The 27,166-nt window shown below is 44.3% G+C and overlaps 4 gene segments (V, D, J or C); 1 reads left to right on the forward strand and 3 right to left on the reverse strand.

Moving 5' to 3' along the window:
* Positions 1-13,865: 13,865 nt before the first annotated feature.
* LOC114440206 (immunoglobulin kappa variable 4-1-like) lies at positions 13,866-14,559 on the reverse strand. The segment is given in 2 exon segments: positions 13,866-14,390; positions 14,475-14,559. Coding segments are annotated over 2 exon segments (393 nt in total).
* Positions 14,552-16,148, forward strand: LOC114431652 (Ig kappa-b4 chain C region-like). The segment is given in 3 exon segments: positions 14,552-14,564; positions 14,932-15,087; positions 15,783-16,148. Coding segments are annotated over 3 exon segments (504 nt in total).
* Positions 16,149-17,578: 1,430 nt separating this feature from the next.
* Positions 17,579-18,096, reverse strand: LOC114440281 (Ig kappa chain V region 3381-like). The segment is given in 2 exon segments: positions 17,579-17,901; positions 18,009-18,096. Coding segments are annotated over 2 exon segments (375 nt in total).
* Positions 18,097-22,824: 4,728 nt separating this feature from the next.
* LOC114440277 (Ig kappa chain V region 3547-like) lies at positions 22,825-23,576 on the reverse strand. The segment is given in 2 exon segments: positions 22,825-23,367; positions 23,475-23,576. Coding segments are annotated over 2 exon segments (375 nt in total).
* Between the last annotated feature and the right edge of the window lie 3,590 nt (positions 23,577-27,166).

A 27,166-nucleotide genomic window follows, 5' to 3' on the forward strand; every position in this document is an offset into this window, starting at 1 on the left:
GGAAATTGTAAAACTGTTATTTCAGAATGATTTTTACACAGAGATGATCATAAAAAATAAATAAAATAGTTATATTGAGGCTGTTATAACTTTTATTTGAAGAGTATTTGTATTCAATTATATCACTGTTAATGTTCCCCCTTCATGCATCACAAAAGAAACACAATTCATTTCTTTGTTAAATCTTACAAAGAGGGTAACATTGTTTTTGTATAAATTATATTTTTCTGTGAAACATTAACTTTTGCAAATTAAGCTCTTGAATATCTGTTTGTGTCAGGGTCCTAGCATGAACCAGGGCGGTTGCTTTGTATTTTGTTTGATTATGTTTGCCTTAAGTTCTGGTCGTATTTTGAAATCACTGACTCTCCTCTCATTTCAGGTGTCTTGACTGCCCTCTCCTCGTGTTCTCCCCCCTTTTCCTGGTGATCACCTGCTCCTCCCTAATGTGCCTCACCTGTGTCCCTTTGTCTGCCCTGATCCCTGTGTATATAGTCTACGTCTTCCCCTCACTCAAGATGGACTAGGAGACCTCGCTACCCTCGACGGAGCGTCAGATGGCATCTTTCGGGGACCAAATGGGGTTCCTCCCGCAGCAGGTCCAACGGCTGCTGCCTGTCTCTCCACCTCCTGCCCTGGCCCCTCCCGACGACGCACCAGCACCCACACCGGCCACCCCCGGCTTCATCCTGCCCGACCGACCGATCCAAGGTGGCGTATATCATCTCCCGCCTGTCGGGGCGACTGCACGCCTAGGCTATGGCCGAGTGGGGTCGCCATTCCCCCGTCTGTGACTCCCTCCAGGCATTCACCGACTCGATGCTCGAGGCGTTCCAGCTCACCAGGCCGGGTAGGGAGGCAGCTCGGGCGTTGATGTCTCTCTGCCAGGGGAATCGCCAGGAAGCGGATTACGCCGTCGAGTTCCGGTCTCTAGCCACCGATAACGACTGGAATCAGTCTGCCTTGTTCAACGCCTTTATCCGGGGGCTATCAGAAAAGCTGAAGGATCAGCTTGCGCCGCTGGATTTACCCCCTACCTTTAATCAGCTGATAGCGCTCACTATCAAACTCGACAACCGATTGCATGACAGTTAGAGCGGCAGCTGACCGCTTCCTCTGTTCCTCGCCCGAAGGCTGGCGTGAGGGACCCACCTTACACCCTCCTAACCTCCTCCTCTCCCTCTCCTACAGGCCCCCAGTATAGCGCGGAGCAAGTTGACGTCCCTATGCGACTGGGTCGCAGTCGGCTTACTCCGGAGGAGGAGGAGTGGCGGATGCGGTCAGGTGAGTGTCTCTACTGTGGTCAGAAGGGTCACCTCGTGTGGGACTGCCAGCTGGCACCCAAACGCCCCCGCTCTACATTAACTGTGGGCAACCTGACGAGCGGGCGGCCTGCACCCACATCTTCAGGCCGCTGCTGCTCACTAGAGGCAGCAGTTTGTTTTCAGGGGGGGTCTATTCCTGTTTCAGCGTTGGTAGACTCCGGGGCAGAACAAAATTTACTTGACGCTGAGCTGGCCAGGCAGGCAGGCATTCAGATAGAAGCACTCCCCCAGCCTATCCTTGTCACTTCCGTTAACGGCCGGGTCATATCCTCAGTTAAATTTCGCTCTGCACCCGTGCACTTAGTTATATCCGGGAATCACCACGAGCACACCCGTTTCTTCATTTTTTCTTCCCCTCACTACCATGTAGTTCTAGGTTACCCCTGGTTAGCCCAGCACAACCCCGCTATGGATTGGCCATACCAGCCGGTGACTATTGCCACACCACCTGCCTGCATTTAGTAAAGCTAAGGCACTATCCCTTCCCCCGCACCGCCTTTATGACTGCTCCATCGACCTCCTGCCTGGTGCAGCATTGCCCAAAGCCAAGCTGTATAGCTTGTCCAGACCGGAAAGGGAGTCGATGGAGCGGTACATCTCTGAGTCTCTTAGCTCAGGCATCATTAGGCCCTCGACCTCGCCGGTGGCGGCCCCATTCTTCTTCGTGGGTAAGAAGGACGGGTCCCTCCGCCCGTGTGTGGATTACCGTGACCTGAACACCATCATGGTAAAAAACAAGTACCCTCTACCTCTCATGAACTCTGCTTTTGAAACAATGCAGGAGGCTAGGGTTTTCACCAAATTGGATCTAAGGAATGCCTATTACCTGGTCCGTGTCCGAGCTGGAGACGAGTGGAAAACTGCCTTTAAGACCCCTCTCGGCCACTTCGAATACTTGGTGATGCCATTCAGGTTAACCAACGCCCCTGCAGTGTTTCAGAACCTAATCAATGATGTCCTTCAGGACTTTGTGGATCGTTTTGTGTTTGTTTATTTGGATGATATTTTTATTTTTTCTAGGAGCATCGCCGAGCATAGGCGGCATGTGCGGCTGGTGCTCCAAAGGCTGCTGGAGAACCTCGCTTGGGTGGAGTATGCTCACAACTCTCTCACCTCATCCGCCTCTGGACTGTCCCCCTTTGAGTGCTCCTTAGTTACCAGCCACCCCTTTTCCCAGAAGCAGAGGCAGAGCTGGCAGTGCCCTCTGTTCAACATCAGTTCTGGCGGTGTAGGCGCATCTGGACGGAGGCCCGGGCTGCCCTGCTCTGCTCATCTGCTAACAACAAGAGGCTGGCAGACCGGCACCACACCCCAGCACCCACCTACTCCATGGGCCAGACAGTCTACCTCTCCACAGCCAACATTAAGCTCCGAACCGAGTCCAAGAAACTCTCTCCTAAGTACATTGGACCCTTTGAGATAGTCAAGATCATCAACCCCGTGACCGTTAAACTTAGACTCACCAGGTCCATGAGAATCCACCCCGTGTTCCATGTATCTCAGCTCAAACCTCACATCACCAGCCCTCTTCAGTCCACTCCTGTGCCTCCGCCTCCACCACACATCATCGTCAGCCAGCCTACACCGTCCGCCGACTACTGGATGTCAGACGACGGGGCAGGGGCTACCAGTATCTCGTTGACTGGCAAGGCTACGGACCAGAGGAGAGGTCGTGGCAACCCGCTTCCCGCATCCTGGACCCCTCCCTCATCCAGGATTTTCACCTCAGACACCCCGGGAAACCAGGGAGGGGGTGGTACTGTCAGGGTCCCAGCGTGAGCCAGGGCAGTTGCTTTGTATTTTGTTTGATTATGTTTGCCTTTAGTTCTGGCCTTATTTTGAAATCACTGACTCCCCTCTCATTTCAGGTGTCTTGACTGCCCTCTCCTCGTGTTCTCCCTCCTTCTCCTGGTGATCACCTGCTCCTCCCTAATGTGCCTCACCTGTGTCCCTTTGTCTGCCCTGATCCCTGTGTATATAGTCTACGTCTTCCCCTCACTTGGTGCCAGTTCGTCTCGTCTACTACCTGACTTCCAGCCGTCCTGTTCTCCAGTAGCCTGAGTACTTTCCGAGCCTTAGCATTTTTGTATTTTGTTTGCCTGGTGTGTTTTTGAGACCATTTAAGTTTGTCTTTTGAGAACTGTGGTGACTCAACCCTGTGTGTTTTTTCCTCCTGCCGGCTCGTGCCGCGCTTGTGTTTTGCCTTGAGATCTTGTATTTTTGAACTGTGTTCCCTGAGTTTTCGGGCACAATAAATTACTTTAATTTAACCCTCTGCCTCTCTCCCGTCTTGCGCTTGAGTCAGTCAGCAACCTCCCTGACAGTTTGTGTTTGGACCCCATTTCAAGAAGAATTAAGATTAAAAATTAAAATATGCCAAGTCTTTATAAATTAAACTTTAAACAATAATAAAAAGACAATAGTTTAATCATATCCAACTATAAATGATTCTGCTGTTAACCTTGTGTAGTTTTTCTGAGCAATCCAGCTTGGAGGAAGATGATCAACATCCAAAGAGAAGAGGATCATTTCTTTAACATGCAGAACAGATGGAAGAAGGTCACTGCTGCTTGGTTCAGTCTTTCTCCATCACCGCACAACATCACTGTGCTGAAGCTGCTGCATCCTGAAGCAAGGTTTTCAGCAGAGACTCTCACCCTGAACAAGGAGCCCCAGGGTGGCCAGCAGTAGACTCAGTGACATCATCATTGTGCTGCCGATGTGTCAGTGGCTCTGAAAGGCCTGGACAGACACTGATCAACACTGTCCTCTTAACGGCTGGAAGCAGAGAGGCAGGACACATATGCAAAGACACAGAGTCAGTCAGCTGGAGCTCTTTCCTCCTCACTGCTGACAGCACTGACACTTTCAGTCATTTCTGAATGATGCAGTAGAAATCTGTGGGAGACAGCTTGATCTCCGTGAAGCAGACACACACACTGATAGAACTGATGTCATGGAAGAATTCTCAGTCTTAAGAATAATAATTTTCAGTGTCTCAGGCTGAAACATTATTTCTTCTCTGCTGCTGGGTGAGAGACATGAAAGTCCTCTGAGGAAGACAGCAGGGTTTGTCTCCGTTAGTTAATTTAGAGGAATACAAAACACAAACAAACAATATCGAGAAGCTAAACGATAAAGGTTTAAATCAGGGGTGGCCAAACTTTTTTCGGGGAGGGCCAGATTCGATAATGTGAAACTCTCCGAGGGCCAACAGTCCCCGATGTCATTATTTTAAACAATAAAAAATGTGTATGCTGTTTTGTAATATTACATCTTACACAGCAAACAAAATAACATCTTAGCATTCAGATGACAGATCAGAACATGTTATCTGAATATACAGCATAAATTTAAAACATTCAGAAACTGTGGTTGTGATAACAGAGCAACAGACTCTACTGTGAAGGTGAGATCTGATCATATGTGGCAGGTCTGGTTTAGGAGCAGCAGACATCAGTAAAATGTCAGGTAGACTAGGTGGGAGTCATTTAGTGCTGATCTCAGGGTCTTGGAATTTAATGTTTACACAGGTTTGCAGTGCATGTCAACGAGACGTAAAAACGTGATGACGTGCCTTACGGCAGATGCATACTGAATGACGGAGTCTTTTTGAGAGAAGTGCCGCGTCTCAGCTGACAGTTTAACAACAGAGAACGTTAACAAGTGTTGTGACCTAATCTGGTCACCCCGGATTCCCAGACTCCGTCCCCGATGCACAGAACATTGAATGAAAACCAGTACTGATCAGTTTCAGTTTCGCGTTTATATACAGGGAGAATGCACAGCTCAATACAGACCCCTCGATCTGCTCCTGCAGCTGACCATTTGCATTCTGTCCGTCCCATGCATTAGGCTCGTTTTATTAATCTTACAACAAGGTGTGGTTACATTTACATAGAAAGGCATAAAAGGTAATGTTTTTCAGTGAAACATGCATATTCAATAATCACAAGGTGGAGGGCGTATACGAAACTAAAAGACATTGAAGTTCTCCCACTCACATCTTTGATGTGAGTGTGTGTGTGTATTCTCACAGGTCCTCCTGCTACGACCTTGAGTATATCTTATCTCTTTGGCAAGCTTGTGTTTTCATCTTTGGGTCAACTAAGGGGTTTGCAGTTCGAATTTCTAAACTAACCATTAAACATCAGAATACTTTATGGCCTCAGTCAGAGGTCTCGATCTATGAGCAACCATACACTTTTACCATATGTGCAAACAAACATATATTTTGACCATATATTTCCACAATTCCCCCTTTTGGACTCTACTAAGAGTCCAACACTCAGAAATATAAGGAAAAAGAAACAATAAACGGTCACATCAGCAAATAGGAAAACACTGTGTGTAATCAAACAAAACTATGGGTAAAAGTTACATCTATATGTAACAACACTGTGAGTAAATGTCCAAACACCCGGTGTGTGTGTGTATGCGTGTCAAAACCATATATGAAGGTGCAAAAAAGAAAAACTCTGTGAAGAATGTAGTGTATTAAAAAACATATCATGTGAGTACATAAAACGAAACATGTTATACATCATAGTATGTGGGGGTATTTTAATCGGTCGGTCTTTCACCGTTCCCGCCCCCAGATACTCCTAACAGCTCAAATATAATGACAATTGTCAGTTAGAATGTACAAAATTGTGTTTTATCAGTTCATGTGTGTGTTCCTGTCCGTCTGCCTCATCGTCCAGCACCCCGCCTGGTTCTCTGGTCCTCTCATCCTTAGGATGTGTCTTCTTTCTTCGGATCCCTGGGGTTAGACTACCCGGGATCCTTGATCTCTGTCAGGGGATTATTCTGCCCCTTTTGTGACAGGATCTGTGTCTGAATCAGCCGATTCAGACTTCTGTGCCCTCAGATCAGTTTGGACGTCCTGTAGAGAGCGTTGAGGCTCCTCTGCGCCTGCGCACTGGCTCCAGTGATACCAGGTGTCCCCCTTTCCTCTCAGCCGAACCGCGTGAGAGGTGCGTTCCGTCACCTGATAGGGACCGGTCCACCTTGGTTCCGACCACTTCCTTTTATCACCTTCAGGAGGACCCACTCGGCTGTGTGTGGCTCCTTCTGGACTCACCATCTCTCCTTTGTCCTGTAATACAAATTCTAACACCAAAGCTTCAAATTCATTATATTATGGTTTATATTAATACCATACTGCATGCTTCTTCAGTCTCAGCCGGCCAGCTGGTCCAGGAAACTGTCGACCTGTAAGAAGCTCATAAGGTGTAGATTATATGGCGTTATTACCAGAACATCAATACAATAGATAATACTTGAACCCATATAAATTTGGTCTGTGCACAGATTTTAGCCAATTTTTGTTTGAGGTTTGATTCATCCTTTCCACCTTTCCTTGAGGCTGTGAATGATAAACAGTACCAAAAGCATGCTTCTTTTTTTTTTTTTCGGAAAACCATGTCTAGGGATGTAGGTGTTAATCAGAAATTTAATGACAGTTTATCACGACACCCCACATGGCCTACCCCATGCGCTTCCTCCATGGCAGTCTGTCTCAGTCCAGGTGGCAGTATGGGGCGTCCGTCAGGCCCTCTCCATACTCCTCCTGTGTCAGTCGCCCCTCTAGCTTTCCACAGTGTTTTTTCCTGTGGAGAGGCTTTGTTTTGCAATTGAATCAAATCAGTCCAATCAACAGGGGGAGGCAAGTCTGTTTCTGAACACATAAAAATCATTCGCTCAACATAGCCTGCTGCCTGTTTTGCTGCCTGATCTGCTGCATTGTTTCCCCTTGTGACCCTGTCAGTTCCTGCTCCATGACCTTTGCACTTAATCACAGCCACTTTGCTAGGCAACAACAGAGCTTCAGCAAGCTCTCTCATTTCAGCCTCATGCCGTATAGGTTTGTTAGTTGCAGTGAGAAAACCTGCTCTCAGCCATTGTCCTAATTCCACATGCACTGCTCCTGCCGCATATGCTGAGTCAGTAAAAACATTGATGTCCTGTCCTTGACCTATCTTTAGTGCCTCAATCACTGCCCTCACCTCGGCTCTCTGCGCTGACTGCTGTCCCTCCAGTCTTTCTGCTTTCAGTGTTCTCATTTCTTCCCCTGTGTCTTCAACAACTGCGTATGCTGCTCTGAGTCCTTCTGTGTCATGTCTAAAACAGCACCCATCTGTGAACAGATTTCTGGCCTCTGAAAGAGGTGTGGCTTGTAAATCCATTCTGACTTTTTCTTCTCTGGTTACCCTCTCTACACATGTGTGTGGCTCTCCAGCTCCTATCTGCTCTGCCATGTTTATACCATCATGTGTGAAGGTGATGTTTGGTGCTTCTAAAATCTTGCTCAACCTCCTCTGTCTCAATGAGGTGAGTGTGAATGTCTCTGAGTTCACGTATGCCACTACACTATGTGTTGTCAGTACATACAGCTGGTGTCCCATGACCATGTGTGCGGTTTTTTGAATTAGCTTAGCTATTCCTGCTGCGTGTTGTGTGCACTGAGGGTGTCTTTTCTCCATGTTGTCCAGGGGGACACTGATGTACATCAGTATTAGTCTTTCTCCCCCTTTTCTCTGGAACAGGATGCCATTGATGCAGGCATCCGTTCCAGAGACATCCAAATAGAAAGGTAAAGTGTAGTCAGGTGTGGCTAGTTCTGCTGCAGAGGCCAAAGATTGTTTAAGAGTAATGAATGCTTGTTCCGCGGCCTGCGTCCAATTTAGGCGAGCTGACACATTACGCATGCCATGTTCTTTGACAAGGTCTCTGAGAGGTTGTGTGAGGCCAGTGTAGTTAGCAACAAAGTTTCTACTGTAGCCAGTCAGACCGAGAAATGAGAGCATGTCCTTCACTTTATCAGGACGCGGATGATGCAAAATGGTAGATTTGTGCGAAGGCGATATGCTGACCCCCTTTTGTGAAACAATGCGTCCTAAGAAAGCAACTTGTTTCCTGACTAATTGGAGTTTAGATTTGCTGACCTTAAAACCAGCTGTGGCCAGATGTTGTAAAACAGCCTGCGTGGCATCCAGGCAGATTGCTGCCGTTGGAGCTGCGATAAGAAGGTCATCAACGTACTGAATGAGTGTAGTGTTTTCTGGGAGGGTGCAGTGACTGAGTATCTGTTTCAAAACCTGATTAAAAATTCCGGGGGAGAGCGCAAAACCTTGAGGTAGCCTGGTGTAGCGATACTGCGTTCCCTGATATGTGAATGAGAAAATGTCTCTGCATTCAGGTGCCAGAGGGAGACAAAAGAAAGCATTAGCTAAATCTATGCAGGTGAACCAGCTCTGTGAAGGATCCAGTTGGGCCAATGCCACGTATGGATTCGGAACTGGTACCGTGGGGGTTGACAGTGCAGCGTTAATGTCCCTCAGATCATGTGCCATGCGATATTTACCTGTCCCTTTCTTTTCTACAGGTAGGATGGGAGTATTCCAATCTGAGTGAGAGAGTTCCAGCACGCCATTTTCAAAGAGTCCATGAATAGTATCTGCAATGCCAGCTCCGGCTGCTGGCTTGTGGGGATACTGTGGTATCCATAAAGGGCCTGGTGTGTTAATCTGAAACGTCACAGGTTCACAGTCCACCAGACCCACATCAGTGGGGCCGTCTGCCCATAAATGTGGTGGTAAGCTGTCAATCACAGCCTGTGCCAGAGGATGATCAGTTTTCTCTCTACCATGATGTCTAGCAAGCAGTTCATGTGCCAGAGTGACAGTGTTCATAGTTGAAACAGTTATTTTGTATGCTTTAGCAGATGGAGAATACATGATTTGAGGTAAAGGTGTGGGTTGCCAGTCTGATTGCCCCATGGCACGTTTAACCATGCCACCTAGTTCTTTGGCCTGGTGGTTTGGATGTACAGCTAATGAGACGTGGGGATGCCCTTCGTCACTCATCATGTACCAAGACATGTGTTCTGGAGTGAGGTCCACACCGGCTGCCATGCCCTCAGGTGCCACAAAAATGTCTCGGACTGTAATAGACCAGTCCTGTCCCTCTAGGGAGTGCGCAAACTTCTCATGGTACCAATCAGTTTGCTGCCTGTCATAAAATAGAGTCACATGAGGGGGGTCAGGGGGAGAAACATATGGTTCGACCTGCGCTATCCAGGGCTTCCACTGCAGGTAGGCAGAAAGGATTCCTGGGTTCTGGGGAGTTTCAGGATGTAACATGCCCCAGTAGATGTCAGCACATGGGTCAGTCACAGGTCTCATCAGATATTGTCCGCCTGTGTCTGCAACATTACAGTGGAACATGGTGCCGTCCGGCAGTGTCACTGTCAGCCCGTCTGGGCCGCACAAAATAGATGCTCCAAACTTAATCAGCAAGTCTCTCCCCAGTATATTCAGAGGCAGAAGAGGTGAGTGTACAAAACAGTGTGAAACAGTCTGAGTCTGAGTCTCCCAGCTGAGCAGTCATGGGAGTGGTTATAGGCAGAGTCTGTTTATCCCCAGAGAAGCCCATCACAGTGATAGAGTTTTTTTTAGATACTGTATTAATCCCAGAGGGAAATTCGTTACGGCTGCTGCACAAGCAGTGTCATACAATGACTAGCAAGGCGCGCCACAGGCTAGGGTGAAGTGTCTTGCCCAAGAACACACAACAGTGACTAGGGAGGAGTTGGGATCGAACCACCAACCTTCCGGTTATTGGACAACCCTGCTATCCCAAATCAAACATGTCTCCCTGCTCCACGGACCAAACACCCTCGACCTGCATCTGAACTCCAGCTGTCCTCCCTTCCTGTCATCCGTCTTTCCACACGCCTCCCACGTGAAGTGTATCGTCTCCAAATTGGGGGTTAGCGTGTGCATATGTGTGTGGTGTTAAGTCCTGAGCTATAGCAGCCCGCAACTCCTTTAATTCTTCCTGCAACTGTTGCACCTTGTCTATTTCTCCCTGCTTTGTGTTCACAATGTCTGGTGTCTGTATTCTGTGTGACAGCGGGTCTTCAGCTGCAACACATAGTGCTCTGTCGCAGCTCGGGTCTCTGTCCTTTCGCAGCTGGAAAGGTGAGAGGTCAGGGGCCTCTGGAGGCCCTTCACGGGTGCTAACTCCCGAGGGTAAAGCAGACACACTACTCACTTGGGACGTGTGAGAGCTGTCATCAGACCACGCCTCAGGGGAATCAGGCATGTCTGTTATGGCCAGTGTGCCTTGAGTTATTTGTAAAACTGGATATAATCCAGCGGATGAATGAGAGGATGGTGGTGCAGTAGGAGGGGGTGGTGTATACGGTGGGGGATCCTTATGTTTTTCTGCTTTGGCATCCTGTGTTTTGGGCTTCTCAGTCATGAGGTGAGTTACACCCTGACCTATCAAAGCCCATCGCGCCCACTGAGCTCTCTTTTCCTCTGCTTTTTCCTGCTCCCTCTTAAATCTCCCTTTCTTAGACCAACCACACTGCTCTGCACTCTTCCTGGCCTTCTCCCTCTCTGCCTTCGCTTCACCCTCCTTTCTCCAAAACTCCTTCTGTAAACAACCTCTATCTTTCATGCCACGGCCTATTTCTCCCAACAAATTAATGACTGCCTCCCTCATCTGAGTCATCTCTTCAGATGCGGTTTTAGAGTCAAAAGCCTGATGCAGCGCTTTCTCTAAAATAATCAGTTGAGCTTCTACTGTTTTAAGTGGGCTGTTCGGACCCCACCCATCATCAACAGTGTCTCTGTTAAAATCTCCGTCCATGTCGTCAGTCATCAAAGTCTCAGTCATGTGATTACGTGAAAATTAAAAACTAAAGCTTAATAAGTTTGTGTTATTTGCAAAACTGTGCTCAGAAGAATTAACAAAACTATATTGTTAGAAAAGTTCACAAACTATGTTCACCTCAGAAATATATACAAAAGTATGTGCACAACAAAAACACTAATCCAGTCCGTGAGTGAACCTACTTCAACAGGCCACTGCTTTACGTTTACACCAATTAAGGTTTCCAGCAGTGCTGCTGCTTCAGTTCACCTCGTCTCTGGCATTCATACACATTCCACACTCATGCTTTACCCATTTATACTGCGAGCTCTGTGTGTGTGTCAGTACTGTATCTTCACTTCTCTTTGTTTCTCTTTAGGGGTGCTTCATGAACTCACAGGACTTATTCTCTGGTCTTGCCGTCCAGTGTAAGAACGGCTCACAGTTATTTCATTATTTATTCTCTACTCTCTGGTCTTGTCGTCTTTATCTCAGACGACTCACAGTTATGAGTCTCAGAGTTCCTTTCTTTTCTAGATTCTGGCCGACTGAGAAATATGGCACGCTGTGTCCCTGGTACTCAGTCCAATGGATTCGAGACTAGCCTCTGTCCGTGACACCAGAATCTTATATATCTGTAATTTGGAAGCCTGTTGACTTACTACAACTCCCGCCTAACTAGTGCGGTCATTGTTTCAGTTTCCAGTCAGTCCAACATGCATACCATGTGTTTTTGCCTGGTCTTGTTCTTTTTCTCTCTCTCTTTTGTAGTGATTTAGGGTTCCTCAAGCCCCGGGCCTCAAACCCAGCTTTTCCGGCCTCTCGTCAGAGCACCGGTGGAGTCGCCACACTCAGGATTTTCTGCTACCCCTTTTTCTCTTAAATTCTCTTAATCCTCTGCAGGCATCATTTACTTATCTCTTAAACAGCTGTAGTCATTACTCATTCACCGTAGTCATAATTCATTCACTTACGGTTATTTCACTGTAGTCATAATTCATTTACTTACAGTTATTCTCTTAAATTCATTCAGTCAATGTTCTTTTTTACTTTTACAGACAGATTACTACTAAGACTCGGGACACGTTACATTTTAGAGTAGTCAATGCAGATATAAAAGGTCTGCTTACCTTATTGTTGCCGGCACGTGTCCTCTGTCTGTTCGTAATCGGCCCCTGTGTTCAATTGACGGATCTGAGGATGATTTTTGCCCTTGATCCCATGGACGAGCCCCCAAATTGTTGTGACCTAATCTGGTCACCCCGGATTCCCAGACTCCGTCCCCGATGCACAGAACATTGAATGAAAACCAGTACTGATCAGTTTCAGTTTCGCCTTTATATAAAGGGAGAATGCACAGCTCAATACAGACCCCTCGATCTGCTCCTGCAGCTGACCATTTGCATTCTGTCCGTCCCATGCATTAGGCTCGTTTTATTAATCTTACAACAAGGTGTGGTTACATTTACATAGAAAGGCATAAAAGGTAATGTTTTTCAGTGAAACATGCATATTCAATAGTCACAAGGTGGAGGGCGTATACGAAACTAAAAGACATTGAAGTTCTCCCACTCACATCTTTGATGTGAGTGTGTGTGTGTATTCTCACAGGTCCTCCTGCTACGACCTTGAGTATATCTTATCTCTTTGGCAAGCTTGTGTTTTCATCTTTGGGTCAACTAAGGGGTTTGCAGTTCGAATTTCTAAACTAACCATTAAACATCAGAATACTTTATGGCCTCAGTCAGAGGTCTCGATCTATGAGCAACCATACACTTTTACCATATGTGCAAACAAACATATATTTTGACCATATATTTCCACACAAGCAAAGACGGACTGCTCATTGCTGCTCCAATAAAAAGTCACAGTTTATCACACTCCGCTCACACGACACAAACTAAGTCATGGTTTACAAATGTTCGCATATCTGGAGAGTTGCTTTTATCCAGCCGCCGGTAAAAAGGCCCGAGCAGGCTGCCGGCCAGGACGCAGCCTCCCCGTGCAGCAGGGAGCAATGAGCGTCCCTCATCATGTCACTTCAACTTCTCTAACAGCTCCAGCATCGCTCCCTGCTGCCCGCTCCTGCCCGCACCGGGCAGCAGGGAGCGACACGATGGACAGGGAGAGGGACGCTCCGCTCCACTCCCCTGCGCTCCTGGAGCCCCCCAGTACTCCGGCACGTTCCCCAGAGAGGGACGCTCATTGCTGCACGGGGAGGCTGCTCTCTGGCCGGGCAGCCCACTCCCATGCACCCAGTCCATGAATTCTAATAGGGCTACTATACTACAACTAATAATAACAATATTTCGTGCGCACGTTATACATAATTCGTGGCCACAATTTATTTCTTTTTTACAGAGGGGCTCCATAGTTTTGGAGAACTTCACTTGTACAGTACAGACGCTCTCTGATAGCAGGTTGTATGCAGAAGCATGTTTAGTCTCGTGGTGAATTGTGTCGAAGTTCTGAACCGGTGTTGTGCACCTTCCGAGCCCTCTGCGTAGCTGGAACCAACAACCAAGCCCTGCAGCACCGCGTGACGCACCACGATGCAGACAGAGAGAGATAATGTTCTGCTCAGAGAATCATGATGCAAACGTTACACAATGAGTTAAAAACAAAAATAAGTATTGCCTGTTGATTTTGTATGATTTATGATTGTATGATATGTTTGGCTGGCGGGCCAAAAATAACACATTTTAAGATAGAAGCCGCGGGCCATAGAAAATCCGACCGCGGGCCGCAGTTTGGACACCCCTGGTTTAAATCAAGCAATTAATGATGGAAGATTCATATTGTGTGAAGTAAAAGATGATCACCCAAACACATTTTAATAATAAAGGAACACTATAGAATGTAATTACCCAGATATAAAGTGTGTCTACAATTATGGTATTTGTGATGTGTTTAGATACAGTGTTTTATCTCTGTGAACTTCTTACAGCATTTTGTGTGTGTGTTCAGTGAAGTGTGTCAGTGTGTGCAGCTTCCAGCTGCAGCAGTCAGTTCAGTTTCTGTTCAGTTTGACTGAAGGAGGTTTTTGTACGACACTTTTTCACTGTGTGAACACATACTGACTGTTGATGTAGTAATAACTCTGACAGTAATAAACTGCTGCATCTTCAGCCTGAACTCCACTGATGGTCAGAGTGAAGTCAGCTCCATTTCCTGCTCCACTTCCACTGAATCTGGAGGAGATTCCTGAAAATCTGTCTGATGTTCTGTAGATCAGGAGTTTAGGAGCTTCTCCAGGTTTCTGCTGGTACCAGGACAGGTGGTACTGTGAACCAGAATAGTGAACTACTGTTGGACTGGCCTTACAGTCTATAGAGACAGTCTGACTAAGCTGCACTGATTTGGCAGCTGGCTGAGTCATGACAACATTTTGTCCAACAGACCCTGAAGAGACAGAAGAAACACTGGACATGAGACACTGAGGTGAAACTCAGCTACACTCCATCACAGAGAAATGATGTTCCTCACCCTGAGTGAAGCAGAGGAGAGTCCAGATGAGGACACAGGTCAAAGTCATGTTTTTGATGAGGAGGATTTCTGTTGTGATGAAGGACAGCTGTCAGTCATCATCCAGTGTTCAAGTGTCAGGACTATAAAGTCTCCCAGAGCACTGGAGCATGCTGCTGCTGATGCAAAGTGACTCTCTATGGAAATGAACTGAGTGACTCCAACAGGGACTGGGATCAATCTGATGATGCTGTTTATCAACGGATCAATCACTTTATCAGAACATTGATCAGGAATGTATCAGAGCTGTTTATGGAGATTTGTTGCAGCTGAAAATATTTGTAAAGAAATGTTTGTTTGGATTGTTACATGCAGAAGACTCAGTTTGAATTTGACATATTGAATCCAAATGAAATCAATCTAAAATAATGTCAGTATTTTCTGTCACTCTCTTTTGATTCATGTTCATATGAATCAGCTGAGTTTTACAGGCTGAGGCTGTTTGTGTTGAGTTTGTTTGTTTCAGAGTCAGAGAGCCGTGTCTCTCTACGGTCAGAGGTTTTTGTACGACGCCTCCATCACTTTGTATCACTGTGGTGGACTTTTGGTGGAGGAACCAGACTGGATGTTGGATGTAAGTCAAACTGTGTTTAATACTAAATACAATGTCTAGAATTCATGTTTAAAATGTTTTAATGTGTAAAGGAGACCAGTTCCAGTTTTAGTCTTGATGTTTTTATGTGTGCTGTCATATCAAGGAGGAGAACTCAGATCAGCTTTTCTTCTCTTTTATGTGCACTTTCATGTCAAAGTGAAATTGAAGCAAAAAGATTCATTCCTCCTAAAATGACTTTTTCATGTTCCAGCACAGTAACTGTTATTAGGATGGATTCAAAATCACTTTCTTCAAGTAAACCTGCACAGAGTGCAGATAAAGATGGACATTTGGAAATGTGTCAAATCTCTGCTGTTTTTATCTTCTCATTTTATTTTAAATGTCAAATTAAATGATGATTGAAATGCACATCAATTCATCCTTTCTGTCTCCTCTAAGTCTTTGTATAGTTCATACATTTGATGACAGTGTTGTTGCTTCTTGTATCAGCAGTGTAGTTGGACATATTTCAGGTCAAACTGTAGGATGATTGTCTCTGTGCTGATAAGCATGAGAGGCTTCTTAAAGGGAAGTGAAACACTGTGTGAGTCAGTGACTGCTGGAGCAGAAAAACATCTGCCAGAAACTTCTTCAAGGAGAAGATCCACTCTGTGTCTGCTCTTTGATTGACAGCTGTGTGCTGCCTGTCCTCTAAGCTGATCTGTGTCTCCTAGGTGATGCCCGTCCCACCCTGACGGTGCTGCCTCCCTCCAGTGAGGAGCTGCGGCAGGGGAAGGCCACACTCACATGCCTGGCCAACAAGGGCTTCCCCTCAGACTGGAGGCTGTCCTGGAAGTTGGACGATGGCAGCAGCAGCATCAGCTGGGAGGAGAGCAGGAGCCCCGCGATGCTGAAGGACGGCCTCTACAGCTGGAGCAGCACCCTGAGCATTAATGCAGACCAGTGGGGGAGGGTGGGCTCTGTGACCTGTGAGGCCACCCAGGGCTCCCAGACTCCACTCTCACACACACTGAGGAGAGACCGGTGTTCACATTCTGAGCTTTCTTAGTGTGACTCTCATACTGCTCTCACTCTGATAATTCTGTCTGCTTGTTCTTTGTCTTTTATTGCATCTTTAGTCTGTTTGTTGTTTCTCATAAAGCTCATGTCAACATTTTAAATAAAAACAGACATAATAGAACGCATCTTTACTTCCAGTGTGTTATTCATGTCTCACAGTACAATGATAATTTAATGTAATTCACAACCATTCAAATAAAAACACACACATTAACGGGAGCTTATTGTAAACAGATGGTCTGGGATAAAAATGCATTTATATTTAGAATTAAAAGGTAGAGAATCACGTGCTTGTACTAATGCTGATTACATGTAAACACTATGAGGACCTACTCATGCAATCACGTGATTTCATTTATTTTATATTAGTCAGATATTATTATCATCGCAAAACTAAAACAAACTTTAACTGTCAGTAAAATAAACTCATCAGTGAGCAGTGGTTCACTCTGATCTTTGGTGCAATACTTACAGTAAATCATGTTCAAAAGCATGTTCATTAATAGTGAATATGAAAAGGGACATTATGTTTTTAACATATTTATTTATGTTACTAAATAAATTTTTATTTACATTAATCAAACTGTTATTTTGATTATAGAAAATCAATACCACAAAATTATAAAAAAAAAAAATAGGTCATGAGGTAAAATTTGGATCTTAAAGATTTACAATGAGCATATCATCAGCATGCGAATTTAAGAGATAATAAGATAATCCTTTATTAGTCCCTACAGGGGAAATTCACAGTGTTACAGCAGCAACAGCACACGTAAGAAGAAAAAAATATATCGAAAAATAGATAAATGAATGAAAACAAGGTGAATGAATAGCTTGATTGAATACCAGAATAACGTGACTTGAGTACTAATCTGTTATTGCACATGATGATCTGGTATGGTGAAAATGAACACAAGGTGAATGAATGCTTGATTAATTAACAGAATAAAGTGATTAACAGAATAATAACAGAACAAAGTGACAGTACTAAACTGTTATTGCACATTACGATCTGGTATGGAAAAGATGATAGTTTACATTATATACAAACGAGCTGTAAAAAATAAAGTTATTGCACTTATTATACAGGAGATAGTGTGGTCTTAGCTAGGAGTGGATATATACACACATATGCATATTTACACACACATATGCTACTGCGAGCAGGCCTGATTGTAAAGTCTGATTTGATGATGTTGTGTATAATAAAGCTGATGGACTCAAAAAGAACCAAAAAATTGAAACGAGAAAATACACGTTACTGTCTAATGCATGTTTTTAATTATGCGTGCTTTAACTTTGACAGACACAGTGTGTGATCTGTATGACGGTTTATACCAATGACTGATGTGTGTTCAGTGAAGTGTATCAGTGTGTGCAGCTTCCAGCTGCAGCAGTCAGTTCAGTTTCTGTTCAGTCTGACTGAGGGAGGTTTTTGTACGACACTTTTTCACTGTGTGAACACATACTGACTGTTGATGTAGTGAAAACTCTGACAGTAATAAACTGCTGCATCTCCAGCCTGAACTCCACTGATGGTCAGAGTGAAGTCAGACTTTGATCCACTGCCTGTAAAACGATCTGGAGTTCCTGAATATCTGCTGCTAGCATAATAAATGAGCAGTTTAGGAGTTCCTCCATCTCTCTGTTGGTACCAGGCTAAATGGTTAGAGCTATAAACATCCTGACTGGTCGTACATTTGATGGTGACGGAGCCTCCCAGAGCAGATGTCACTGCTCCAGGCTGAATCACTGTGACCTGTCCTCTGGACTCTGAGGACACAGAGAAAGAAACATGAAGCAGCGTCATGGTTTTGTGGGCTTCATTTCAGAGGGACGGATGTTCATAGAGGAGAGGAGTTTGATTCTCTGGACTTTACCTGTGAAGCAGCAGCAGAGGAGAGTCCAGATGAGGACACAGGTCAAAGTCATGTTTTTGATGAGGAGGATTTCTGTTGTGATGAAGGACAGCTGTCAGTCGTCATCCAGTGTTCAAGTGTCAGGACTATAAAGTCTTCCAGAGCACTGGAGCATGCTGCTGCTGATGCAAAGTGACTCTCTATGGAAATGAACTGAGTGAATATTTACATTCATATTACAGCAGACATATTTATTTATAACTGTGGAATAACAATGAAATACTATGAAAACAGTGTAGCAAAGGATGAGAATGCAGCAGTTTAGATACAATTCAGAGTTTAGAGTGAAAAAAGACAGTGATAGAAGCAGGTATAATAAAGGAAGAAGTAGGTTTACAGTGAGCTCATGTCGTTGTTGGATCTATTCGATGAAGAACTACCCATATAAAAACTGTCTGGAATGTGTGTGTGTTTTCTTTGGAAAAATTAGCAATACAAGCATCATTCTTCATAAGAGCATTTAATTGGGAGAGAGCCTTAAGAGAAATTACATAATACATAAGCCAGTTACATGAATTTCATGCCAAGGTTAGCCAGTGAGCTCAGACAACAGCCAGTCATGTGCCCTGTGTGGTTAAGATGCGCCGTGGTTTATTGGATCTGTGATTTGTCTTTTTTCATGTGTTTGATTGAAAGAATTTGTGACTTTGAGTTCAGACTGAATATTTACTGTTATAATAAATCAGATGATTTGATCCAAACCTACTAACAAAGTGAACATTAACTGTGGCGTTAGCTTCAGCGTGTTTCTTCTTCTATTGAACAGAATGAATCAGAACAACTGGACAACAGAGTCAACATGGTCAGACAAGATCAGCTGCTCATCAAGTTGGTTACAGACTTTGTAGCAGGAGACAAGGAGTCAACATACATGTTCATATATGTATATTTACCTAATTATTGAATTCAAGTACTTGAAAATTGTTTCATTTTTATTGCTGAATGTTTCTAAATAATAGTCTTTAATAGAATCTTCGTTCATCATGACACACAGCAGGAGATAAGGAATCAGGTGACGTTCATATGATTTTCACCTAATAATTATGAAATATTAAAAATATGGAAATTGTTAAACAGTGTTATTTCAGAATGATTTTTACACAGAGATGATCATAAAAAACAAATAAAATAGTTATATTGAGGCTGTCATAACTTTTATTTGAAGAGTATTTGTATTCAATTGTATCACTGTTAATGTTTCCTCTTCATGCATCACAAAAGAAATTCATTTTTTTGTTAAATCTTACAAAGAAGGAACTTTTTTTTTGTATTAAATATATTTTACTGTGAAACATTAACTTTTGCAAATGAAGCTCTTGAATTTCTGTTTGTATTTGGACCCCATTTCAATTCAATTCAATTAAGTTTTATTTATATAGCGCATATTACAATCAGAAATTGTCTCAAAGCGCTTCACAGGAACCCCCCTAAGAGCACTGTGGCAAGGAAAAACTCCCTTTAAGAGGAAGAAACCTTGAGCAGGACCCGTCAGCTTAAGGGGGAACCAGTCCTGCTGCTAGTCAGAGAGGATGAAGGAGAGAGAGAGAGAGAGAGAGAGAGAGGAGAGAGAGAGAGAGAGAGAGAGAGAGAGAGAGAGGAGCAAACATGATACAAACATGATACAGTACAGAGCAAACATGACAGCAAGATGAAACAGTGATTATATTGTAATAGATATCTATATATATTGTCAGTCCATAAGTAGTAATAGTAATTTGATAGCAAAGATGAGCAGCAGGGGCTAGTGAAGTCGATGAGCACAGGAGAGATCAGGGGGCGGACTGCAGGTCAGTATGCAGGTCTTGAGACCTGCAAAGAGAGAGAGCGAGAGTGAGGCACAGAACTACGAGGAAGACACTAAACACAGATTATGAGACGATATTACCAGTATGAGCCAGACTAAGGAGAGTAGAGGAGAGGTCAGAGGGTGAGGGGGAAACTGCTCAGTGGATCATGTTTGTACCCCCCGACAACGTAGGCCTAGAGCGAGGTCAGGGGCCGGACTGCAGGTCAGCATGGTCAGCATGGGTGTTGAGACCTGTAAAGAGACAGAGAGAGAGTGAGAGCGAGGCACAGAACTACGAGGAAGACAGTAAACACAGATTATGAGACGATATTACCCAGTATGAGCCAGACTAAGGAGAGTAGAGGAGAGGTCAGAGGGTGAGGGGGAAAATGCTCAGAGGATCATGTTTGTGCCCCCCCGACAACGTAGGGCAGGAGAGACTTCACGGGCCGGACTGCAGGTCAGCATGCAGGTCTTGAGACCAGTGTGAGCCAGACTAAGGAGAGAAAAGGAGAGGTCAGAGGGTGAGAGGGAAACTGCTCAGCGGATCATGTTTGTGCCCCCCGAAAACGTAGGCCTAGAGCAGCATAGCTGTGCTACACATTAGGTCTAAGGCTAACTGTACGCCTTACTAAACAGAAAAGTTTTAAGTCTAGTCTTAAAGGTGGAGGCAGTGTCTGCCTCTCGGACCCAGATTGGTAACTGGTTCCATAATAGTGGTGCCTGATAGCTGAAAGCTCGTCCTCCCATTCTACTTTTATGAATCCTATGAACTACAAGTAAACCTGCACTCAGAGATCTGAGTGTCCTATTAGGAACATATGGTACAACCAGGTCCTGCAGATACAATGGAGCAAGTCCATGAAGAGCCTTGTAGGTTAGAAGAAGGATCTTGAAGTGTATTCTTGAGTCCACTGGGAGCCAGTGAAGAGACGCTAGAACAGGAGAGATATGATCCCTTTGGCTGCTTCCTGTCAGAACTCTAGCTGCTGCGTTCTGGATCAGCTGCAGACTGTTGATGGAGTAATGTGGACATCTCGACAATAAAGAGTTGCAGTAGTCCAGTCTTGAAGTGACAAAAGCATGGATGAGCTTTTCAGCATCACTCTGAGAGAGGATGCTCCTGATCTTAGTAATATTACGCAGGTGAAAGAAAGCGGTCTTGGAGACCTGCTTAATATGAGAGACAAACGACATGTCTTGGTCAAAGATGACTCCAAGGTTCCTCTCAGTCGTAGTGGAGGCCAGAGTAATTCCATCCAGAGAGAAAGTATTATTATTATTAGTAATATTATATTATTATAAACTAGTTCTGAGATGTTTAGGTCCAAAAACAATGACCTCAGTCTTGTACGAGTTTAATAGTAAAAAGTTGGAGGGCATCCAGTCCCTTATGTCCTTTAGACACGCCTGTAGTCTGACTAGCGGCTCCGTTTCCTCAGGCTTCATGGATAAATACAGCTGGGTATCATCAGCATAACAATGAAAGTTTATGCCGTGCTTCTGGATGATGTTTCCTAGAGGGAGCATGTAGAGGGTGAACAGGATCGGTCCGAGCACAGAACCCTGTGGAACACCGTGATTAACCCTTGTACCTGTGGAAGAAACATCGTTAGCATGAACAAAGTGAAATCTGTCAGATAAATATGATTTAAACCACCACAGTGCTGTTCCTGTAATCCTGATCTCGTGTTCTAATCTGTGTAGCAGGATGCGATGATCTACTGTGTCGAAGGCAGCACTGAGATCCAGTAGAACGAGTACAGAGACGAGTCCACGGTCCGATGCCATGAGGAGGTCATTGGTGACTTTAAGCAGTGCTGTTTCTGTGCTGTGATGGGCTCTGAATCCAGACTGGAAAGCATCGAGCAGACTGTTCCTATGCAGGTGGTCATTTAGCTAACTTACAACAGCTCTTTCGAGTATTTTGGAGATAAAGGTGAGGTTGGAGATCGGTCTGTAGTTTCCTAAGACGTCCGGATCCAGTGAAGGTTTTTTAAGTATCGGAATGATCACAGCAGTTTTAAAAGCCTGTGGTACATATCCTGTTTCCAGAGACAAGTTGATCTGTCCTAATATAGAGTCTCCGATCAGAGGAATAGCATCCTTGAGGAGCCGTGATGGGATCGGATCCAGAAGACAGGTAGTAGGTTTAGACGAGAAGAATTAAGATTAAAAATTAAAATATGCCAAGTCTTTATAAATTAAACTAAACAATAATAAAAAGAAAATTGTTTAATCATATCCAACTATAAATGATGCTGCTGTTAACCTTGTGTAGTTTTTCTGAGCAATCCAGCTTGAAAGAAGATGACCAACATCCAAAGAGAAGAGGATCATTTCTTTAACATGGAGAACAGGTCACTCCTGCTTGGTTCAGTCTTTCTCCATCACCGCACAACATCACTGTGCTGAAGCTGCTGCATCCTGAAGCAAAGTTTTCAGCAGAGACTCTCACCTTGAACAAGGAGCCCCAGGGTGGCCAGCAGTAGACTCAGTGACATCATCATTGTGCTGCCAGTGTGTCAGTGGCTCTGAAAGGCCTGGACAGACACTGATCAACACTGTCCTCTTAACGGTTGGAAGCAGAGAGGCAGGACACATATGCAAAGACACAGAGTCAGTCAGCTGGAGCTCTTTCCTCCTCACTGCTGACAGCACTGACACTTTCAGTCATTTCTGAATGATGCAGTGGAAATCTGTGGGAGACAGCTTGATCTCCATGAAGCAGACACACACACTGATGGAACTGATGTCATGGAAGAATTCTCAGTCTTAAGAATAATAATGTTCAGTGTCTCACAGAGGCTGAAACATTATTTCTTCTCTGCTGCTGGGTGAGAGACATGAAAGTCCTCTGAGGAAGACAGCAGGGTTTGTCTCTGTTAGTTAATTCAGAGGAATACAAAATACAAACAGACAATATCGTGAAGATAAACGATAAAGGTTTAAATCAAGCAATTAATGATGGAAGATTCTTATTGTGTGAAGTAAAAGATGATCACCCAAACACATTTTAATAAAAAAGTACACTATAGAAAGTAATTACCCAGATATAAAGTGTGTCTACAATTATGGTATTTGTGATGTGTTTAGATACAGTGTTTTATCTCTGAGAACTTCTTACAGCATTTTGTGTGTGTGTTCAGTGAAGTGTGTCAGCTCAGTTTCTGTTCAGTCTGACTGAGGGAGGTTTTTGTACGACACTTTTTCACTGTGTGAACACATTCTCACTGTTCAGCCAGTGATAACTCTGACAGTAATAAACTGCTGCATCTTCAGCTTGAACTCCACTGATGGTCAGAGTGAAGTCAGACTTTGATCCACTGCCTGTAAAAGGATCTGGAGTTCCTGTTAATCTCTGAGTAGCAAGCTTAATGAGCAGTTTAGGAGTTCCTCCATCTCTCTGTTGGTACCAGGCTAAACGGTCAGAGCTATAAACATCCTGACTGGTCGTACATTTGATGGTGACGGAGCCTCCCAGAGCAGATGTCACTGCTCCAGGCTGAATCACTCTGACCTGTCCTCTGGACTCTGAGGACAAAGAGACAGAAACATGAAGCAGCGTCATGGTTTTGTGGGCTTCATTTCAGAGGGACGGATGTTCATAGAGGAGAGGAGTTTGATTCTCTGGACTTTACCTGTGAAGCAGCAGCAGAGGAGAGTCCAGATGAGGACGCAGGTCAAAGTCATGTTTTTGCTGAGGAGGATTTCTGTTGTGATGAAGGATAGCTGTCTGTCATCATCCAGTGTTCAAGTGTCAGGGCTATAAAGTCTCCTAGAGCACTGGAGCATGCTGCTGCTGATGCAAAGTGATTCTCTATGGAAATGAACTAATCTCTCATGTGTAGCTTAAGTATTAGAAGGTTACATATGAAACACTCTTAAAGACATGGAAAAAATGAAATTCAAAGTCTTCTGGGTACATGTAATTATAATAAGGCATTATAGGTCTTGTCTCATTTGTTGGAAGCACCTCAGGTGTTGGGATCCCAGCTCTCTCAGCTCAACTACCTTGTGGGCTTCCTTGCACAACAGTTCAGATCATCTGCCTCCCCGTTGCTGCAGCAGTTTTATTACTCATTTGGGCAGCTTCTCCCTCCTTTACTTTCTACATATGGGTTCATTCACCTCATCAGCTCTATGTAAGAGGATCAGCCTGCCTCTTTCACACCTTTGTTTGAATGTTTTGTGTCTTCCTTTTGGATTTTTTCCACTAACTCCTCTGACCAGCCAAACATACCCTCTGCCCAGGAAATCCCATTGACTGATCTGTCTTTCACACTTATAAACTGTTAAACTAGGCTCCAGTGTAACCAGTGGATGTCTGCTTTATGTTTGATAAATATAATGTCACACAATCTTGTGGATAGACTCTGTTCATTCTAGCATCAAGTGACAAAAACCTTTTTTTATTCTGGGAGCCAATTGTCCGGTCTCAGTCCAATTTATACTCGTGGTGAAACCGAGTCCGTCTGTGTGTGAGTGATGTGGTGTGTGTGTGGAAGTGTGTCTGAGTGACAGGGGTGTGAGCCAGTTGGATGTGTGCAAGTGGGAGGTTTTTAGGTAAATACATTGTGTGTGCTGCTACGTGAGAGGCTGGTGCATGACTGCAGCTCTCCCCAGCGCAACAATTTGTTTGTTACGCTGGTGAACCGTGAATAATTAGGGCCCGAGCACAAAATGTGGGAGAGCCCTATTGAAATCCAAGCTTTTATTATTATACTTGATTGTTCTTCTGCTCGCAGTATTGCAAATTTGACCCCCTCAACGTGCTCAAAAACTCACAGCACCCCCTAAAGTGTGAAAATATTCACCGCATCCTCGCTCCACTGCTCACCGCATCACGTTACTGAGGAGGTGGTGGCCATGCAAGACTGCAGAAGACCTGGTGACAGTAACCCAGGGGTTTGCAGGGCTGGCAAGACACAGAGGTTTTCGCAAAGCTGCTGGAGCAATTGACGGCTGCTATATGAGGATCAAGCCTTGACTTGCATGACTCCAGAGTACTCCGGCTCAGGCAGACAAAGTTATTCGGCTGCTTGCTGTGAACTGAGAGAGGTGAGATGGTTAGAAATGGCTAGCCCACATTTTGTTGAAGCACCATCACGACCTGAGGTCATCGCAAAAGAACAATATATGACAGTAGTGGATGTGAAAATTGTCTTTTTTATTATTTTGACTTGTTTACTGATGTAATGTGTTTCTCCTCTGTCCACCTTGTGTTTTTGTTATAGAAATACAGTAAAATAAACGTACAGTGCGAGTGTTTTTGGTCACATGTAGAAAACGAAATTACATTTATTAAAGTTGTTGTCAATTTTCATTAAAATACTTTAATTCTAAATCAAATGTAGGTGTGAAACATTGTGCCATAAAATACATTTCATTTAATGTGAAATTGTGAAATATAAGTTAACAGCTAGATTTACACAAATATTGGACATTGGATTAAGTCTAAAATGTTGCAAACGTTACAAAATGCATTTTCTAATATCAATAAGTTGAAGATTTTGACCAACTGTGTTCTACAACTACTGCTTGTTTTCTTTTTCTTTTTTTTATATTGACATGGCAGGGAAAAGGCCAGCCAAGCTAAGCCCTGATGACTCTAGAAAGCTTATTCTACCTGATGGAGGTCTCCTCCATCTGGTTTGGATTTATTTCCAAAAGTTATCAGTTTACCGTTTTATTTTGTAGTTATTAACTTCCCTCTTGTTTCGGGTGTCTTGGTTTCTCCTCCTTGTGATGACTGCCTGCTCCATGTGTGATCACATTTGCCTTCGTTCTGGACCTGTCTCTGCTTAACCCCTTTGTACTGGCTGGACTGATTACCTGTTTACCGAACAGAGTTTGTGCATTAAACCTTTTGAACTTTTGATTAGCTGAATTCTGTCCTGCGTTTGAGTCTACTTCACCTAGAAATCCAGACGGATATTGGAGCAGCTTTTGAATGAGGTGAAGAAATTGTGTGGATTAGATGGGAAATTCCAAAATGTAATACCAAGACAGAGACTTTGGAGATGCACTAGTAAACCTTACATGTATGACAGAACTTGAGGATTTGGCAAATGTCCATCTCATCTCAATAGCTGATGGTGGCAGCCAGGAGATTATTCTCACTTTCTGTAATGACTTTGCAAATGGGCAGTCAGATGACAGAACTCCTGCCTGTCCTGCTCTGTCTCTACACGAAGCCAAATGTGGCCAAGAGAGGATCCAATTCCTATATGTTCTCCTATGACACTGAACTGCAGTTACAAAAGGGAAATGCAGAGTACAGGACGAACATGACAAGACTGGTGCTGTGTCCAAAAGCATTGTCAGATATTCTGGAAAAGGTTTCTGAAGAGATCTACAATTACAACTGCTACCCAGATGATTCCTACTTTAAGAAACATCCATGCCTCTCTGAGCCTGGTTCCTACAATGACTGCTATGGGTGGAAGCAGTAGCTAAAGGCAGAATGGGAAATTACTGAACTCAGCTAAGGCGCAGCAAAAAGGGCGGTTACTAATCAAATAAAGTCTTTTTATTAAAGGAAAGTTCAGGCTGCGGTAACATGCACAAAACAGAACTAAGGTCACTGGGCAAAAACAGGCCACAGATAAAAACTAGGTAAAACAAAGGACTACGGCAAGGAACTCTACCGCTGAACACTGGTAAATAATAACTATAACAAAGAACTCAGGAAAACAAAGGCAGAAAACACAAAACGCGTTACCAGAGCAGGAGCTATCAAGGCTGAGGGGTGGCTCGAAGGTTGGGAGCACAAACAGGGTCTGACCCACAGACATCCAAAGTTGACGACACAAACTGGCAACGCGTGGAGGAAGAGACAAAGACTATATACACAAGGAGCAGGGGAGACAACGAGACACAGGTGGCACACATTAGGGCAGGGCAGGTAATCACACAAGACAATACACAAGGAGGGCAGGACTATTAGAATAAAACAGGAAACACGAGACAAGGCAAGACAAACACTACGAGGACAACGAGAAACAGGCACTAAACAAAACCCAAACAAGGACATGTTAACAAACTCTAAGTTTGTTAACATGTTTGTTACATTGAAAAGTTGTTCTCAGTTAACATGGTCGCCTGGCGGGAGGGGCCGTAGGAATCTTTTCCCTGGAGATAACAGCCGACAGGGTTTTTCACTCCTACACTCTGAGAACATCCTTATCATTGTCATGTTATTATTTATCATTTTATCGTTCATACTCATGCATATGCAGATTTACCTTTGTTGACACACATGTGATAGTGATGTACTTATATAACTGTCAGTTATCATTTATTTGGCACTTCACATAAGCAGTTTGCCATC

Source organism: Parambassis ranga, chromosome 1, assembly GCF_900634625.1.
Source record: "Parambassis ranga chromosome 1, fParRan2.1, whole genome shotgun sequence".
In the NCBI taxonomy this organism is placed as follows: Eukaryota; Metazoa; Chordata; class Actinopteri; family Ambassidae; genus Parambassis; species Parambassis ranga.